At 40.0% G+C, this 17,425-nt stretch overlaps 3 protein-coding genes across 4 annotated transcripts in view; all 3 read left to right on the top strand.

The window, feature by feature from the left end:
- Positions 1 to 9,377, top strand: part of LOC109525024 (mothers against decapentaplegic homolog 2) — a 10,578-nt gene extending 1,201 nt beyond the window's left edge. The window contains exons 1-11 of one of the 2 annotated variants that reach the window (XM_019885251.1): positions 28 to 181; positions 802 to 1,166; positions 3,314 to 3,403; positions 3,592 to 3,785; positions 5,147 to 5,281; positions 5,402 to 5,476; positions 6,086 to 6,139; positions 6,238 to 6,450; positions 6,612 to 6,749; positions 7,393 to 7,537; positions 7,886 to 9,377. In XM_019885251.1, the coding sequence (XP_019740810.1) occupies positions 931 to 1,166; positions 3,314 to 3,403; positions 3,592 to 3,785; positions 5,147 to 5,281; positions 5,402 to 5,476; positions 6,086 to 6,139; positions 6,238 to 6,450; positions 6,612 to 6,749; positions 7,393 to 7,537; positions 7,886 to 8,009 (1,404 nt within the window). In that variant the 5' untranslated portion in view covers positions 28 to 181; positions 802 to 930 and the 3' untranslated portion in view covers positions 8,010 to 9,377. Of the gene's footprint in view, positions 1 to 27; positions 182 to 801; positions 1,167 to 3,313; positions 3,404 to 3,591; positions 3,786 to 5,146; positions 5,282 to 5,401; positions 5,477 to 6,085; positions 6,140 to 6,237; positions 6,451 to 6,611; positions 6,750 to 7,392; positions 7,538 to 7,885 lie in introns of those variants that run through there. The other variant, XM_019885250.1, reaches the window with a different exon arrangement.
- Positions 9,378 to 10,069: 692 nt separating this feature from the next.
- LOC109525070 (immediate early response 3-interacting protein 1) lies at positions 10,070 to 11,951 on the top strand. Its single transcript, XM_019885322.1, has 3 exons — positions 10,070 to 10,229; positions 11,394 to 11,495; positions 11,584 to 11,951. Exons 1-3 carry the CDS (start codon positions 10,139 to 10,141, stop codon positions 11,637 to 11,639), a joined length of 249 nt encoding a protein of 82 aa, XP_019740881.1. The 5' UTR covers positions 10,070 to 10,138; the 3' UTR covers positions 11,640 to 11,951.
- Positions 11,952 to 12,049: 98 nt separating this feature from the next.
- On the top strand, positions 12,050 to 16,563 carry LOC109525069 (uncharacterized). Its single transcript, XM_019885321.1, has 5 exons — positions 12,050 to 13,659; positions 13,743 to 13,906; positions 14,696 to 14,923; positions 15,858 to 16,070; positions 16,195 to 16,563. The coding sequence occupies exons 1-5, from the start codon at positions 13,415 to 13,417 to the stop codon at positions 16,374 to 16,376; spliced, it is 1,032 nt and encodes a 343-aa protein (XP_019740880.1). The 5' UTR covers positions 12,050 to 13,414; the 3' UTR covers positions 16,377 to 16,563.
- Positions 16,564 to 17,425: the final 862 nt, after the last annotated feature.

The following is a 17,425-nucleotide window of genomic DNA, read 5'->3' as shown; positions in this document are numbered from 1 at the left end:
GGGGGGCGGGGGGGTGTACCTCCGCTAGCCAGTGGGACCCAAAGCCTAGTTTGCAATAGTTCGTTCTTCATGCTAATTCATTTGGGAACCCTTTCTGTATTTTCGCAAAAGTCAAAAAATGTGTTGACTGGCGTTAATTCAAACTTTATTGTTCTACCGGTAAAGCGACATTTCATATAAGGTGCGTTTCGATTAAAATTAGTTAACAACCAGACTTTAGCTACAACAAGCGAAAAACTGGACTGTTGCGCATAATTTTTTTTGTGGATGACAACAAAAGGATTTTTGATCACAAGCTGGCAGCTAGCCCACAGTCATGCTAACATTAGCTCAACCTAGCCAGATGCCAGCCGCCACACAAAATGGTTCTAACGGCTTTGCTAAATCTACCGTTATTCGTCGTTTTGCCCCGTGAACTTAAGGTTGTTACCTAGTATTTAAAATTTTACAGTTAGTGCTAGCGTTGAACTTAATGTTGTGCTTGGAGTCAAGCAGCCCCCACCACCACCACCGTGTCGCTCGCTGCCGGCCTATAGTTGGTGTTAGCACTGGAGGTGGTCGCTGTCACAAATTGAACTCATTGTACAGTAAACGTCTTATTTGTAGGCGCTCACCTACAATCTTAATGATCATAATGCGTCCAAGTCAGTCGGATCGTGACCGAGTTACGCTCCGTGAGCTAACTTTGTAGTTTGTCAAACCTAAAGCGTAAGCTATGTAGTTATCGACAAGCTTTCTGTGTATTTATAAATATTTACTATAACAATAGTGTACATGTTTGTGTGTCCGCTATCCTGATAGGTCTGGCTTCATCTTGTGACGTCTTGTTCTTAGAGGGGGCTCCATCGAGCAGGGGGGCCTAAAGTGTAGCAATAGGTCCCTCGTCTTGTTTACTGAGTCCTCCCGAGACTCCCGAGTTGTCCAGCCAAGATGTCCTCCATCTTGCCATTTACTCCCCCTGTGGTGAAGAGGCTTTTGGGCTGGAAGAAGTCGACCAATGGGCCAGGTGGAGTGGGTGGGGGAGAACAGAATGGCCAGGAGGAGAAATGGTGTGAGAAAGCTGTAAAGAGTTTAGTGAAGAAGCTCAAGAAGACTGGGCAGCTGGATGAGCTGGAGAAAGCTATCACCACACAGAACTGCAACACCAAGTGTGTCACCATCCCCAGGTATAACGTCAAACTTGTGATGATTTGCTCCCATCATTAATGCATATGTACACATAATGGGAATTGTGAAACACTTTTGTTTAGAGACGTATACTTGTATCAATTTGCAACCTTGATGATCAGACTCAAGTTCTGTGGGAACACTGATAGACTGGCAAAGACCATTTCAGATGTTTGGATGTCTCAAGATAACACTTTAGTTATCGCCTGAGAATTGTTCTGGACCTTTGTAGAAATACAGAGGCTACCATTTTGCGAATTAATTTGTCCTTACTACTAACAACCACAGAATACAATATTAAATCATTGCCACTAGTCACAGATATGACAGTAGTATGCGCTGAAAAATGCGCCACCAGAAACTGAATCTGAATCGCTAAGCGCATTGACAAACTGAATCTGAATTGTACAATTTTAATTCCTCACTGAAAATTCCATTTTGTGTATTGTTTTTACATTCAATTTTACAAATACAAATTGAAATCTTTTACAAATTAAAATCATTTGCCCACAGATTTAGTTACCTTGACTTTTTTTAAGAGTAAAAATTCAAATTTTCAATGTGCAAATTCAATTCCCGTGACAAACATCCGGGCACTTGAGGATGAGCGATCAGATGTCCCGTTTGTCCAATCAGCATCCTCATTTTGGACATGTGACACTCGCACTCCATAAAAAAAAAAAAAGGTCTCCTAACCGGTTCTTAACTTTTAGAGCACCTTTCTCTAACTTTTGTGGTACAAGCCATTGGGTCAGGGAGGGATGAAAAGGTGCTTCTTTTCAAATTTAGAAAATGACAGTATATATTTATTTAGCACCTTATCAAAATGAGGCCCTGTAGTCGTTTGTCTTGATTTCATTTTTTTTTCTTTCTCAAATAACTCATGGCAGCGTTGAACCGAAAGCCTTAGCCATATATTGACCCCTAGGGGTAGTAACCATGCACAGCAGTGGGGGCTCATCCTAAGTCTCTTAATTGAACACAGGACTTCAAAAATGAATAGCTCGTCCTCGGATTCTTATGTTACATATTTAGCTGAGTGCCTGTTCTATGTGGGGCAATTTTTGATACCAGAATGCCTTGTTTACACTGACATAGAGCATTCGCCAAATCATCCACATTTAAAAATTATTATTTCAATTCTGGATTTCTGAGGTAGACCATGATTCACCCACACTGGCATTTCAGGACAGTAAATATGGGACGGTTCAGCCAAAAAGAACCGCCGCCCAATACTTACGCACATTGAATTATAAAAAGCTTTAAGTCTGATGAGTTTTACCTTTAATGCATTTTATAGGTGCTGTAAGAAGTTGCAGTCTCATTGGCAAGCCTGCAATCAACTGTTTATTCGCACTCTGCTCGCCATGCGTACCACCACCTGCACTCCCCATTCCAGTACATAAATTGATTCGAAAACAAGCTACATACCTTATTTTCTGTCAAATTATTACTGTATATGTTTTATGTTCAATAAACAATAAACAAACAAGTAGTTTGAATCAAGCTGTACCGTCGCAGACCAGCTATATGGTGCCATCCTCTTTTCAAGTGCCTGAACGATGATGTCACTGCTTATTTACATCAAAACAGAACATGCGCAGACAGGGTGCAGCCTGCCCATTACGATTGAACCGTAATGTTTGCATGACTTTGGATCGGTTTGGGGAAAGGAATATTCCAACCCTCTGAATGCAAATGAAATTGAGTTCCCATTTGGCCTATATATTCTGACTGAGTTGTTTTTATGGAACATTTTCTTTCGTTTTGTGCATTTGGTTTTATTCTATTTTATTCTAATCAGATCACATTGCTCCATGTAAGTCTGGCTAAATATCCCAATATTATTGTTTAAAATGGGAGTGCAGGATATTGTGTGTGTTTGCGGTGCCTGTTATGAAGTTTTGATTCCTCACATGCTATGATGTAATGTATTGTGTATCTGTGGCACATTGTACTTTTTGTTGTACATGTACGATGCATTTCCTTTTACTTTGCTTTGTCTTATGTTTTTATCAAACGCCCAGATCAGCTTTGCAAATGACAAATTGTCCTCAATGACCTTACCTGGATAAATAAAGGTTAAATATATAGATTAAATAAAATTAATAATCTGCTTTTTTTCTTTTCTTCCCACCATGCACAGCAATTGCTCGGAAATATGGGGACTGAGTTCGCCAAATATGATAGAACAGTGGGATACTTCAGGCCTTTACAGCTATTCTGACCAAACAAGGTGAACATCAATGACTGACAGCGTGAACATCTTTGCCATGTGATAATTACTACAATAAGTGACAAACAATGCAAACACATGAGTTTCATAATCATCAGCATACAATCTGATCTCTTATTAATTTCCCTTCCTCTCTTGTCTCCACCTTGTGCCTTTTGTCATCCCTCTGCATTTTGGCATCCGTTAAGATCCCTTGATGGCCGCTTGCAGGTGTCCCACAGGAAGGGGCTTCCCCATGTTATCTATTGCCGTTTATGGCGGTGGCCAGACCTTCACAGCCACCATGAACTGCGTGCTATCGAGGCCTGTGAGTATGCCTTTCACCTCAAGAAGGATGAGGTCTGCATCAACCCCTACCATTATCAGAGGGTCGAGACCCCAGGTAAGATGGCTTTCTGGAACTCATTTGTATCACTTATCGGCTGTGGCGGTAGATATAGTTACATGACCATCTGGTGAAGGTGAACATTTGAATAATATGAAACACTAATGAACACTTTGCAGTACAAATGAATATATTCCTAACAGGATGGAAATCTGTCACAGTCCATGTCCAAACGAGCCACTCATAATTCAAATGATTGAAATGCTTAAGCTCAAATGAAACGGAACAAAAAAAACTAAACTTCCCTGTACTGGCAAACACTATGTGCGACTTGCAAGTACTCCTTTGCTGTTGTCAATATGTTTTTGCACCTGCAACATGTGCTGCTTGTCAGTGAATCTTGCATGACAAGAATGATGGAAACCACCATAGTTTGAGATGGCCATCCAAGCTGCCACATTGTTTGTCACCATATGTTTGGATGTCTGCAGCATGTCATTGCACAAAATTTTGTGCAATTTCGGCTGGACTGCCTTCTAAATATTGGCCCTAAAGTACAATTTCTTTGCAGATGAAATACACACATAGCAACACTTATCACAAAATTCTTCATCGCTTGATAACATTTTGTCCGTCAACGAGTCTGCTATCTTGCTTGTTTTTATTTGATATATAAGAAAACCTTTATTAGTCTCGCAATGGAGAAATTCCCAATTCACAGCAGCAAAGTTATGAATGGAAGAAGTAGAACAACAAAATTAAGGAGCTGCTGGAAAGGCAGCCACTCTCGCGGCGCCATCTTGAAGTCAAAATAACAAAAATAACTTATATAATCGCCAATAGTAGAATGCTTCTCATTGGTGACAAATATCGCTGTCTTCACGGCGTCTCTGATTGGCTCAGCCGAGGCGTTAATTTATAAAATGAAATACAATATTGTCAAGTAATGTGCACATAAGGTACTGTTTTTAAAGATTTTGTTTCCAAGGCTATCAGAATTGCAACATTGAAACTTCACTATTCAAAATAAAGGTGTGCTTAATTCAGGCTACTTATACATTCAAGCACAGCACCTAAAAGCTGGATTTTTGGAGTGCTCCAGCGCAGTATACTTTTTTTTTGGCTCATGCACAGGCAGAAGAGGCATTGTGCATTTTCTGTTTCTTTCCATCTATCCATTATCCAATGGATGCAAAATTTTGTGAACCCCATATGTGCCATGTGACATGATGAACTACGGTTGTCTCCAATTAGGCGTAGTCAGCAGAACAATGCTTTCATGTGTGAGCCAAGTGTTGGTGTTTTTTTTTTTCTTCCCTTTAACAAGAGTGACATTTCTTTAAAATGAAAGCCAATAAAACTGAAGATGCTTCAAGCAGAGACTAACTGAACTCTAATGAACTTTGCTATTCCCACAGTTCTGCCTCCAGTTCTTGTGCCAAGACACTCTGAAATTCTGACGGAGCTGCCGCCTCTGGATGACTACACTCATTCTATACCTGAGAACACAAACTTTCCTGCAGGAATTGATCCTCCAAATAACTACATACCAGGTGAGGTCACTGTTATATCATTTGGCTTCTGTGAAATAAATAAAACAATGAGTTCCGGACTTGGTTCGAGTGTCTCGCAATACCATTTCATTGCTCTGTTCTGTTTCATTGATTGAACAGAAACACCTCCACCTGGCTACATCAGTGAGGATGGGGAGGCCAGTGATCAACAGATGAATCAAAGCATGGATACAGGTACTACAGACTTGGGATTTAAGACACAGTTTGGCTTTGTCTCGAATTATTTGTTGTCATGAATGATTAATTATCAATTATTAGAGATCGACAACTTCATTATTGTACCCATTCCGCATGAAAAAACAGGGGTTGGCTACCCCCAAAAACACCCACACTCACAAAAAAAAAAAAGAATCTTTGGCTGCCGAACCAAGGTGTAGTGGTCCACTGTAGTAGAGGAAATATGTTTAGAATCCCCTACCCATGTTAGTAAATTGAGAGTAAATCGGGTGCGGTGACATACAGGCCGGCAGTTGCCCATCCCTGATCTATTTCACTTTATTTGGATGGTAAATATATTAACAATTTACAAGAAAAATGCCCAAAAAGAAAATTATGTTAATTTTATTTTCCAAATAAGAATTCCTTTGATTCTTTTGTACGGCACTGTACATTGGTAATTTAATTCTTTTTCAGTTGTCATTGACCCACCACACACACACACAAACACACACACACACACACACACACACACACACACCTTTTTCATCACAAATATCGCTGCTGTTCTGCCGCTTCTGGTTACTTGTGTGAAACAAATCTTTGGATTTCATGTCCTTTTGCCAGGTTCTCCAGCAGAGATGTCTCCGAGCACTCTGTCACCTGTCAATCACAGCATGGGTAGAACAGCGATCAACCTTAATTGAGATTAGCAATGTGCGTACATCATCTGAATGAACATTTTTCTGAGGAGGATTCGACTCTCTATCTCTCTATAGACCTGCAACCGGTGACTTACTCAGAACCGGCCTTTTGGTGCTCAATAGCCTACTATGAGCTGAACCAACGTGTCGGGGAGACCTTCCATGCATCACAGCCCTCACTGACTGTGGACGGATTTACAGACCCTTCCAACTCTGAGCGATTCTGCTTGGGTCTGCTGTCTAATGTCAACAGAAATGCCACTGTGGAGATGACACGAAGGCATATAGGTAAGAAAGACACAGCTTCAGAGATGGGAATACATTTCTGTCTTCCGAAAAAAGAAAAAAATTTCACCGTGTTTGGGGAGAACAGATTGCAACTTGGATCGCAATTTCATTTTAACCTTTTGTAGCTTATGAGAATTGTATTTTTGTTGTTGTATATACAGGAAGAGGAGTTAGACTCTACTACATTGGTGGGGAAGTGTTTGCAGAGTGTCTCAGTGACAGTGCCATCTTTGTCCAGAGTCCAAACTGCAATCAGCGGTATGGATGGCATCCAGCAACAGTGTGTAAAATTCCACCAGGTAATAGCTGGTTGTCCTATTGTCATTTCCGGGGTTTTAGCATGTGCTTTAGTTTCCATCTTCGTCAAAATGCAAGGCAGCAACATTTCAAGAAACTTGCAGTTTAATTCATAGTGGTTGATAGCTTTTATCTTTTTTTATATATACTTTGAGCTGTTGTAAAATCAAATCCATAGAAAATGTCACACATACAGTACATACAATATGAGAACACTCGCCAGGTGCTGCTGTAGGATTTAGCTCACACCTGGACACTCACATGCAGACTAACTAACCAACCAACCTGAATGAAGCTCCTGTTGTCAGTCACGAGGCCACAGCCCTTAAAGGGACACATCCTACACAATAATACCCTCATTTCTGGATTATAAAATACATTTTTATTAGACATAGGGTTATGGGGAGGAATTTGAAAATGAATCGCATAGTATAGATGTTTACCTGGTATCTAGGGGTTGTTTTATATATACATAATGGAAAATAAATTTAGGACAGATTAGGTAACATTGAAGAATTTCTTGCAGTACATCTGCTGTCGACCGAAGCACTACTGGCTCTCACTGGTTGGAAGTAACTCATTAAGTCGCATGTTAAAAACCTGCTCATTAACCTTTCCTATGTACCTCTTCTTTACCCCACTCAGGTTGTAATTTAAAAATCTTCAACAATCAGGAATTTGCAGCTTTGTTGGCCCAGTCCGTTAACCAGGGCTTTGAAGCAGTGTACCAACTCACTAGGATGTGCACCATCCGCATGAGCTTTGTCAAAGGCTGGGGAGCAGAGTACAGGTGATCATATCATTTGATGCACGAATGAATGTGAAGCTGTTGAAATGAGCGCGTTGAGAGAATTGCAACTGCTTTTCTACAACCTGAGTTAAGTCACCACCTTCAGTGGCCCAGTATGAAACTTTAAAAAGGTCATTTCTCATCATTGCTAATCAGAGCAGCTATTTCTTCCACACAGAAGGTGTGCCCATACAATTTTCCTCGTTTGAGATCTCACAACTACTGTTCTCTTGATATCCCAAAACTCATGTTCTCTTCTACTGTAGAATTTGAATGCAGGTCTCCACATGGCGAACTGCAGTTTTGATACATTCTTGTTTTTTATACACATCTTCTCCCCCCTCACAGAAGGCAGACAGTCACGAGCACCCCGTGCTGGATTGAGTTGCATCTAAATGGTCCTCTTCAGTGGCTGGACAAGGTGTTGACTCAGATGGGTTCCCCTTCTGCACGCTGTTCGAGTATGTCCTAAACAACAATGGAACTCCACAGTCCTCAAAAGAAAACAAATACAAAGAGCAAATCTAATATTGAGACCCGTCATGGAAATCCCAGCAGAATAATTTGTGTTCATTACATAGTATTTGTGACCTTTCACCACAGACCTCAATACATGTACGCACATACACACCCCTACAAACACACAGACTTGAGTAAAGAATTTGGCACTTTGTTAGTCATCTTTGTCATGCACCTTGTTAAACTGCTTCTCCCCAAATCATGTATTGATATTCGATCTATCTGAGGTACAAATGATGTGTAAGGTGTTCTTGTTCAGGAAGTAGGGAAAAAATACCAAAAATGTTGGAATATTTCTCAGTTGCTGGCTTGTGTGCTGAAAGATCTTTGCTCTGGACCTTCTCAAGTATTGTTCTGAGCATATGTTTTCATTTCTCAAAGAAATATTGCCCGTGTTTTGTCTGAGTTCAGGTAGCTGAGTGAAGGTGGCCGTGGAGTGGAACTTTTTTAAAAATGTAATGAAATCAACCTCACTGTATGCTAGACTTGAATTTTTCCCTCCCCGGCCCCTGTTTTCCCCACCTAAACTCTTGTGTCGTTATAAGACATACTACTTAACTGACAAATAGGAATGTTGGTTTAAAAATCCAAAAACGCTAAACAAACTGAAAGCTCAGTATGTTTGTTAGTTTCTTTGTCATTATATGGCAGTATTTGTGTTCCTGGTGAAGTTAATTTGCATCCCAACACACGGCCTGTTTTACAAACTAGGCTTTGAGGGGTGCATTGGGCAGGGACCAGAGAGTATCAGCTATTCGCAAGAGCTTATTTTGTCTTTATGACACAGCACTCTCTGAGGAGAGGCATTGAATTGTCTCATCAAGATTAATTAAAGGTATCAATGAGTATTCATCATTGGTTTTAGCCTATATCCCAGTTGTTTTGCTACTTTTTGTATTCTCATGTATTTTTATATATAAATCTACTTAATGTTGTCATTCACACTTTCTATTAAAGTAATGTTTAAAAAACAAAGATAGCTGTCAGCGAAACTGGCCTGGGGGGGCTTGGAACATTCCTTTATGTGGCCCAAAATGTTCAGATGGAATTAATTTCCATTTGCAGCTCCTTGTCTCAGTGGTGAGGGGGTATTTGCAACCAAGCAATGGCCCTTCCTTCATCTCTTCACAAAGACCATGATAGTAGCCTTTTTAAGCTTTGTCACCATAAACTGTCAGCTAGCTTTCAAAGTGTTCTCAAAACATGGGAGATCACTTTTCTTTCTTCCCAAAGAAAAGTGCTAATGTGCCGCTCAGTGGGCCCAGTGGTGTTAAGTGTACTGTATTTGTTCTGTCTATGAAATATAGTAATACAACACTTATTTGCGCTTCCCTTTTTGTCAGTATGTATGTCTCCGGTGCAAGTTTCACGTGTTTCACCTCCCCTCGATGTATATGTGTTCACTTTGAGGCACTAACGATTGTACTTGAAGTGTACTTCGTGACGTTTGGATTTGGGGAAATTAACCATGTGTTCGGAGGATATAGTGTTGCATCATTTTATCTTTGGCCTACAACATATGAATGTGAAAACGTACCTTACAAAAACTGATGTGGCCCATACGTACAAACGCATAATAGTAGTTCAGTATGTGTGTACAGTATTTAACAGTTATCTTTTTGCAGTCAATACATAGATGTTGCAATTTTACCAGTAGAGGGCGGTATTGGAGCAGTTATTTTTCCCTGACCACAAGCTTCTCAGGCGTGGGGCATATTATGCAGACTTAATAAAACACTAAATAAAGATTTTTATTCTCATGACTCGTGTTTACGCGTAGTTCTATCTTAGGGTTTCTGATGGTAGAACAATATTGGACAACATTTTTACTAGGGTTTATTTTTTTTATCGTGTAGGAGCCACTTAACCATCTGGATAGGATAAAGAAATATATAGAGTGTATACATTTAAAATTCTATACGATAGACCAAATAGCTTTGATATATGACTTGCATTGTACAGTAGTCCAAGTGGCACAATTGTTTTGCAACGTAAAGTTTAACCTGGCTTGGTTTTTCCCTCCGAGGACACCGTAGGTTACGTCAACGTAAATAGCTTTTGCCAGCTGTCCATTGAAATAACATGGCGTTTACGCTTTACTCGCTCATCCAAGCAGCAATTCTCTGCGTGAATGCCGTGGCTGTATTGCACGAAGAACGGTTTTTGAGCAGAAGTAAGTTATGATGACTCTACATCGCCTTTATGTTCTGAAATGTTAGTTTTGTCGTCGACACATTTAATGTTAGCAGCCTAGCTAAGGTGGGGAAGCAATGCTGTTTGACCCAGCAGCTCAATCAAAATAACGAATCAAATTCTGAATCATTTTGCTCGCCAGGGGACAGTATGACAAGCTTAACGGCACCTAATGTCCGAAAACTACAATGAATTGTCACAAAAGTATATCTGGGCATCTACTTACGCCCACCAAAGCCTCTGAAAGTGTTAAACGATTATACCAATACTGTATTTGGTGTTTAATGGACGTGAAGCGTTTTCCTCGCTAGACGCTCATTATCAAGATGAAAGTTTAGCGTTCGAAAACTGGCGCTCAATCGTCGCGAAAATGTATACGGACATCTATCTATACGTGTGACCCTCCAACCTGTGAAAGTATTAGAACGATCACCCAGAAATTTTGTATTTTATGGACGTCAAGTGTTTTCCTCTGTTTAGAAAAAGCGTAAGCCCAGAAAACTGCAATCATTCTTCACCAAAAAAAGTATGTGGACATGTACACCTATGCACTCTATAACTGCTGCAAGAATTAGAAAGATCACCCCAATAATTTTATTGATTTTATGGTCGTTACGCTTTTCCTCTGCGTAGACGCTCACAGCAGAAGCTTAAATTCGCTAAATCAGGGAAACGCTTTACGTCAATAAAATTCAAAACATTGGGGCAATCGTTATATTTTTCAGAGGTTGACGTGGACGCAAGTACAGCTGTCCACATAGGTTTTTCTGATGATTGATGACACTTTTCTGGCGTTCGAAGATTATGAATTTTCTCTAAAGTGAGCATCTCTGGAGAGGAAAAGCTTAAGGTACATTAAATCCCAAATATTGGGGTAATCCTTCTGCTATTTCATTGGTTGAAATGGACATAAGTGGATGTGTCCACATTAATTTCGGTGGCGATTGATCACAGTTTCTCACATTAAGAGACTTTTTTAACCTAAGGTTAAGCGTCTCTCTATCTTAGACTGTCCCCTAATGGGTACAAGGAATATGTGTTCTTTGAATTTACTGAGGAGTCATAAAATCTTTTTGATTATTATTTGACAACATTTATGCTTGAGTAGAATAGACAGATGTGAGAATAATATGTACGTGTGTAGTTGGATGGGGAGTGGACCAGGGCGTTGGAGGATTTGGTGATGAACCAGGCATCAAAGTTCAGATGATGACCCTAATTCGCTCTGTGCGTACAGTCATGAGAGGTGAGCGAAAACCACATCTTGCTCAGAAACCCTGTTCAAGTTTGAATGTCAACAAGTACAATGAAACATGTTTTTCGTGCCATCGCAGTGCCTTTGATTGCAGTGAATTCCGTGTGTATCGTTTTGTTGCTGCTGTTTGGATGAAGAAAATGACTGGACAAAGCAGAAGGAACCAGTTGCCTCCATCTTCACAATCTCAGGAAGCTGTGGATTTACACAATATATAATATCGATAGGGTAGCAATGATCGAAAATTATTAAAAAGCTGTCATATCACAAACCTTTTCTGCAGTGTTTAAACACAAATCGGCTATTATGTCGTCGGGAATGTCACGATCCCATCACGTGGTTTTCGTTGATTGGCCATCAGGGCAAAAAGATGGGTTTTCTTAAATAATTTTATGGGTCACAAAGTGACTAAATAACCCAACGTTATTAAATATGTCTTCAACTGGAGGAGTAAAATCCTAATTGTATCTTACGCAATATTATGTTTGGTTTTTGGGGTGTATAATGGTCAGAGTTTCAATAAAGATTGTTTAAAAAAAAAAAGTGTAGTGGTCAGAGTTGCACTAAGAGCCAAAAACACGCGTGGAGGCTCTGCCTGTGCGCAGTGCCTTTCCTCCATGCTGCAGCAGAACCTAAATTTTTTTGGAGTAACAAGGACACACAGACGTTGTGCCAACACTCGGGGTAAGCCAAAAGATACTTAAAAATAGCCTAAGTTTCCCTTGCTTGCTATAAAGCCACCTCACAGAAGGCATTAGAATTGTAAGAGTGACAGACAGGTGAGCAATTATGACTCGTCCAAACACCTCAACTTCAAATAGAAGTTTAACGAGTGTAAATTATTTGGTGACAAGCAAGCTTGTTCTCCACCGATTGCATGTAACGACGTCATAAATTTAATAGTGTCATTTGTTGTTTCAAGGTACCCCAAAACGATGTAGCTGTGCAGTTTTGTCATTTTAGCCTGCTCAGATTCATGTATTGTTTACCATTACATGAATCAAATGCACCCAAGCAGAGAAATTCTTTATTCTATAATAATGCTCATATGTATAGGCCATGCCACAAATTGATGACATTGCATCCTCAGGAAAAATGTTTAAATGCGCTATACAATTATATGAAAATACATTTTGTACAGCATCCTGTGCATTGATATTTAATGTGCTTAATGTTAGCATTCTACTAGTATAAATGTCATGACAATAGTTTAATGTATTTGCTAATTTTATACTAAAAACCCATGAAGAGTTCCAGTCCAGAAAACAATGACGGAAAATAAAACGTCTCAGATCGACAAGTGCGCACGTTGACTATGTCGAATATGTGTATCATCAAATTTCGAGCTAAAAAAAAAAAGAAAGAAAATGATGTAATTTTTGTTTTGCTTTGAGAGTTGCAAAAAGCAATTGGCATTCATTTGATGGATTGGCCCAAATAATATAAATGGAAATGTATATAATTACTCGTACTGTATACACATTGTTGAACCGTTTATACATGTTTATGTGCATTTCTAAGTTAATTGGAGACAATTCGTAATCATGCTGTTTTTATGTATTGCTGACGTACCAGTGCGGAACTCTGTATCAACGGATCCTGTAAAGACTCGGACTTGGATGCCCCCAAAAAGCATATTGGGGTATCCCTTTATTATTGTGAATTAATCTGAATAAAGGTTTAGGGTGACCAATGTAAGTTAAATATGAAAATTGTTATATTCTTGTATAACTCCTCGGTAATAAAGACATTTATTATTCCATCAGAATAATTTGCTTTCCTTTCTGTGTGTGGTTTGTCCCAGTGCGCCTGCCGTCTTTCAGCCATTGAAAAACAACCAACTTCCTGTGTCTTCAAAACAACATACGCAACATTCGATTTCTTACGTGTTTTGCTAAATACAAAAAAAAATGAGAAACGTTCAGAATTGTATTTTGGCGTCGCTATCTGTATGCTCTATATACTTTGCGTATGTGCACATCTACTGCTCTCATAAATTACTGAAAACAAATGCACTCTGCTGCGAGAGACTTCCAAAGCTGTCATATCTGTTTCTCAAATACCTGACCAAAGCTCTTATGTGGAGAAAGGGCTGCTTGTACCAGCCACGCAGGAAGAAGAAAAGCGACGTGTTTTACTCCGTCGACAACTGCAGGTGATCTTAATTGGCCGATTGTCTGTTGTCATAGTCAATGTTTCCGAGCAGCATGAGATTGTTGACCCCCTTTTTTTTTTTAGAATAGACACTGTGCTTTTGAAGCGGTTTTGCAGTGCTGCGGGTTATGGTTGGGACTATCCAGACAGTGAATACAGAGATATTCCTCTCTGCTTTCCCGAGGTTCTGTGCTGCACTCTCCTGCTTATGGCAATTACTGATCACAACTTCCGGCTGAGCCCACTTGGTAAGTTAATAATTCCTGAATCGATTCTTGCTGAATTTTTAAACTGGAAAAACGTGTTGATGGCAAACTGTCTGAACATTTCTTACATTTCTTTCTTGACCATTTTAAGGTATACTACACCCTTTTCCTCACTAGTTGGACTTTAGCATGCTACCATGCAAAAAAACAAAACAACAACAACACAGACCAGTATTGTATTGTTGTGTCTTCATGCTGATCTTGCTGCTGTCACCAATTACCTATCTATCAGGATATCCGTAGCAACAGCAAAACAAAGAGACCCCGACCCAGCAAGACCAACCTGCTGTTGTTTCCCTGCTGGTAGTGAGTGACATAGGGGAAAAACTCCAGCTTGTCGCCAGCTATCACCCGCTTCTGGCAGGGCCCCAGAAACATGTTGGCCCCTGCTGGATGACTGTAGCACAGTTCATTGAGCGGACTGGCTAGTGAGTGACAGAGGTTTCGGCTCTTCGGATCTCGGCTGTTTTGTTTTTGGTTTTGCTGCTGGTCTTCTTGGTGACATTAGCAAGACCAACACGAAAACACAATAAAACCTTGCTAGTCTCACAGGGTAGAACAACATCATCTAACTGCTGTGATGCATGACATTGTGTACTAAATAACGTGTGTTGTACTACCAATGAAGTGTTGAATTGTAGATTTCTCGTAAATTTGTGTTTTTCACTCAAACAACTTTTCATACACGTTGGCATTATTAGAGGGCATTGATGTACTTGACGATTCACCTGAGTCCAAGGTTTCATTATATTGTCTGAATAACTTTTCCAGGTCTGGTTTGTGTGCGCCAGAGCATCAAAACGCATCAGCCAGTTGATGAGTTGAAGAAAGGTCCCTTCACGTTGCAAATTCAAGTCCTCGTGTACAGAACTGTGGATGTCGGTGTGGAGGTGGATGTCTTGCTGTCTTCTATTTCCCGTTCCAAGAACCTTGTGTGGGAGAGCATCCTAACACTGCTGTCCGAGAACAAGTGCCATCAAGCCAACAATGAAAATGAGGGTGAGTGACGATCGCTCTTATTAGAAACGTTGTCTTCACAATATGAATTTCAGAAGTCAGAAACTTTCCTTGGGAAGCATTGTAAACTAGTGGCTTCCTCATAGTTCTGTGGTTGGGGTTATAAATCTCTTCTCTGGCCTTCCTGTGTGGCGATTGCATGTTCTCCCCATGGTTGCATTGGTTTTCTCTGGCTACTAAAACATATCAATGCTATTTAAAAAAAAGTATAATTGACAACATAACTTTCCCTTCACTGGAGAATTGGTTTGAGCATGTTAAATAAAAGGTGGGGAATGTCAATGCGGTCCTTGTTTCCTTCTATTTTTCAGTATGCAGTCCTTGAGAAAAAAATTGGAGATGGAATAGCAGATATTAAGAACGATGTACAGTGATCCCTCGCTATTTCACGGTTCGTTTATCGCGGCTTCAGTGCATGCGGATTTTTTCAAACATAAAAAAAATAATTTTTTTTTGAAATTTTTTGGGGGAATTTTTTTTAATAAACATGGAGTAGAGTACTGTATATGTTGCTCTATGTGACTCGCTTTTGTTTTGCAGCTTCTCGCGGACTGTTTGCGGACTTAAAAAAAAATTGTTTTTTTTTTAACCTGTATATTTTAATTGGTCACTACTTCGCGGATTTTCGTTTATCGCGGGTGGTTTTGGTCCCCATTAACCGCGATAAACGAGGGATTACTGTATAGTCAAATCATATGCATCGATTTAAAAATTTCAATGCAAAATGAGCTAAAATGATTTTGCAGCCATGTACAACTGGAATACTAGTGATTGTCCTACAGCTAGTTGTGATGTCACAGATCTCCTTCAACAAAATCGTTGTGCTCTTTTGGGGTAAAACTCTTTTCGTCGAAAGTAAATTGTCACCACTCTAAATTCTCTTTTGACTGACTGAATGTAATTCTTTTGTGTGCAGTTGTATTGGCAGGTCAAAATTCCGAAGCCGTGCTTCCGCCAGTGAGACAAGTGGATCTCAGAGTTCCATTGAGTGCTGGCCCACCATGTGCCTGGTCTTTCTTGGACTATTGGTTCCTCTATCTGCCAGCCTGTCTGTTTGGCTTCAAGTTGCGGCCCATCTCAAGTCTGTGGATGTTGTCTGTCTGCCTGGCTGAAATAGAGAAGCACAATGGTAATCTCTGATCATTGAGTTTGTGGTTTAGTTCCGAGTGTTGAATAATCTCATGTAACATTGCTAAATTGTTATGGCTTTGTAGCACTCATTGGGTTTTTTCGTTTTGTTTTCCCATCGCCAGGGGTTGGAGTCATCACATCCCCGCTGAACATCATGGCCCAGTTTAAGGACCGTTTGTTGGCACCAAGCAAAGTGACCCTGTCATTTTGGAGATGTCGGCCGTCGACCCAAGACCTCGGGTTCCAAATGCAGCAACACGGGGGTAGCAAGTGTCACGTAGTGGGAGTGATATCTCGGACCTGACTGAAACAGGAAGCAGTCAGTTGTTGGGAATTATACTCTCTCCTACTTAGTGTGTTATGTATCTTGATTGAGTCCTCTCCACTTTAGAGTCCTGTGATGTACAGCTTCTTGGGACTTCCCGCCAAAACTTGGTGTAAAGGCATATTTGTACAGACAGATGAGGTAGAACAAATCAGCATGACCGCAAAATCTAAATGGAGGGGGAGGGGAGAGGGAGAGGGAGAGAGGGAAAGAGAGAGAGAGAGAGAGAGAGAGAGAGAGAGACTTTTTCTCCCCTACCCCCAAACAAAACCCACTCTATATAACACATTTAAGTTAGGCATTCACCATTGCAATTACAGTTATAAAATTCCCTGGCAGTACTGTATATGATAGTGCTAGTTAACTAAGCTTCATCATCTTTATATCAGTTCTTTTACTGCAGGGGTCCCCAACCGCCGGGCCGCGGACCAATACCAGTCCGCGGGTATTTTGGTGCCGGCCCGCACAGAAAGAATAAATAACTTACATTCCTTCCGTTTTATTCATTTCGGAATCTGAAAGATGTTTTGTTTAGAAAAATTACCGGATTCTCTGTTATATCAGTCTACACTGTAGACTGGTATAACAGAGAGGGGTGTCAAACTCATTTCACATTGTGGGCCACATACGGCCTTGGTAGATGTAAAGTGGGCCAGACCATTAAAATTATACCATACTCTGCTATAAATAACCAAAATAATGTCTTTCCTTTGTTTTGGTCTAAAGAAGCACAAGAACATTAGGAAAATGTTGAAATTTAATAAACAGATCTTTTGCAAAATATTTCATGAAGCTCCTTAGATTTCCTTAGACAAATGTGCAATTTACTTTCATCATTCACATATATGTATTGCAACTGATCCCACTGATTGTACAAAGGCACAAAACTGTAACAAGTAATTGGTATTGAAAAATATAGTAATGCACTTACACTTTTACACGTGCATATAAAATCTAAATGTAATCCCTGCCTACACCTTACAAACTAAAGAGAGTGCTATTAAATGTGTAAAGAATAAAGTATTCAC

The sequence above is a fragment of the Hippocampus comes genome, unplaced genomic scaffold (genome assembly GCF_001891065.2).
Source record: "Hippocampus comes isolate QL1 unplaced genomic scaffold, H_comes_QL1_v1.1 scaffold45, whole genome shotgun sequence".
Classification (NCBI taxonomy): Eukaryota; Metazoa; Chordata; class Actinopteri; order Syngnathiformes; family Syngnathidae; genus Hippocampus; species Hippocampus comes.
The sequence above is the reverse complement of the archived record's forward strand: the minus strand, read 5'-3'. Positions and strand labels throughout refer to the sequence as shown.

Bases quoted from the DNA above. Each gene is read 5' to 3' on its own strand.
- LOC109525070 (XM_019885322.1), top strand. From the start codon at position 10,139: ATGGCGTTTACGCTTTACTCGCTCATCCAAGCAGCAATTCTCTGCGTG. The intron at 10,230-11,393 runs GTAAGTTATGAT...GTACGTGTGTAG, and splicing joins AGAACGGTTTTTGAGCAGAA to TTGGATGGGGAGTGGACCAG. The intron at 11,496-11,583 runs GTGAGCGAAAAC...GTGCCATCGCAG, and splicing joins TGTGCGTACAGTCATGAGAG to TGCCTTTGATTGCAGTGAAT.
- LOC109525069 (XM_019885321.1), top strand. From the start codon at position 13,415: ATGAGAAACGTTCAGAATTGTATTTTGGCGTCGCTATCTGTATGCTCT. The intron at 14,924-15,857 runs GTGAGTGACGAT...TTTTGTGTGCAG, and splicing joins AGCCAACAATGAAAATGAGG to TTGTATTGGCAGGTCAAAAT. The intron at 16,071-16,194 runs GTAATCTCTGAT...TCCCATCGCCAG, and splicing joins TGAAATAGAGAAGCACAATG to GGGTTGGAGTCATCACATCC.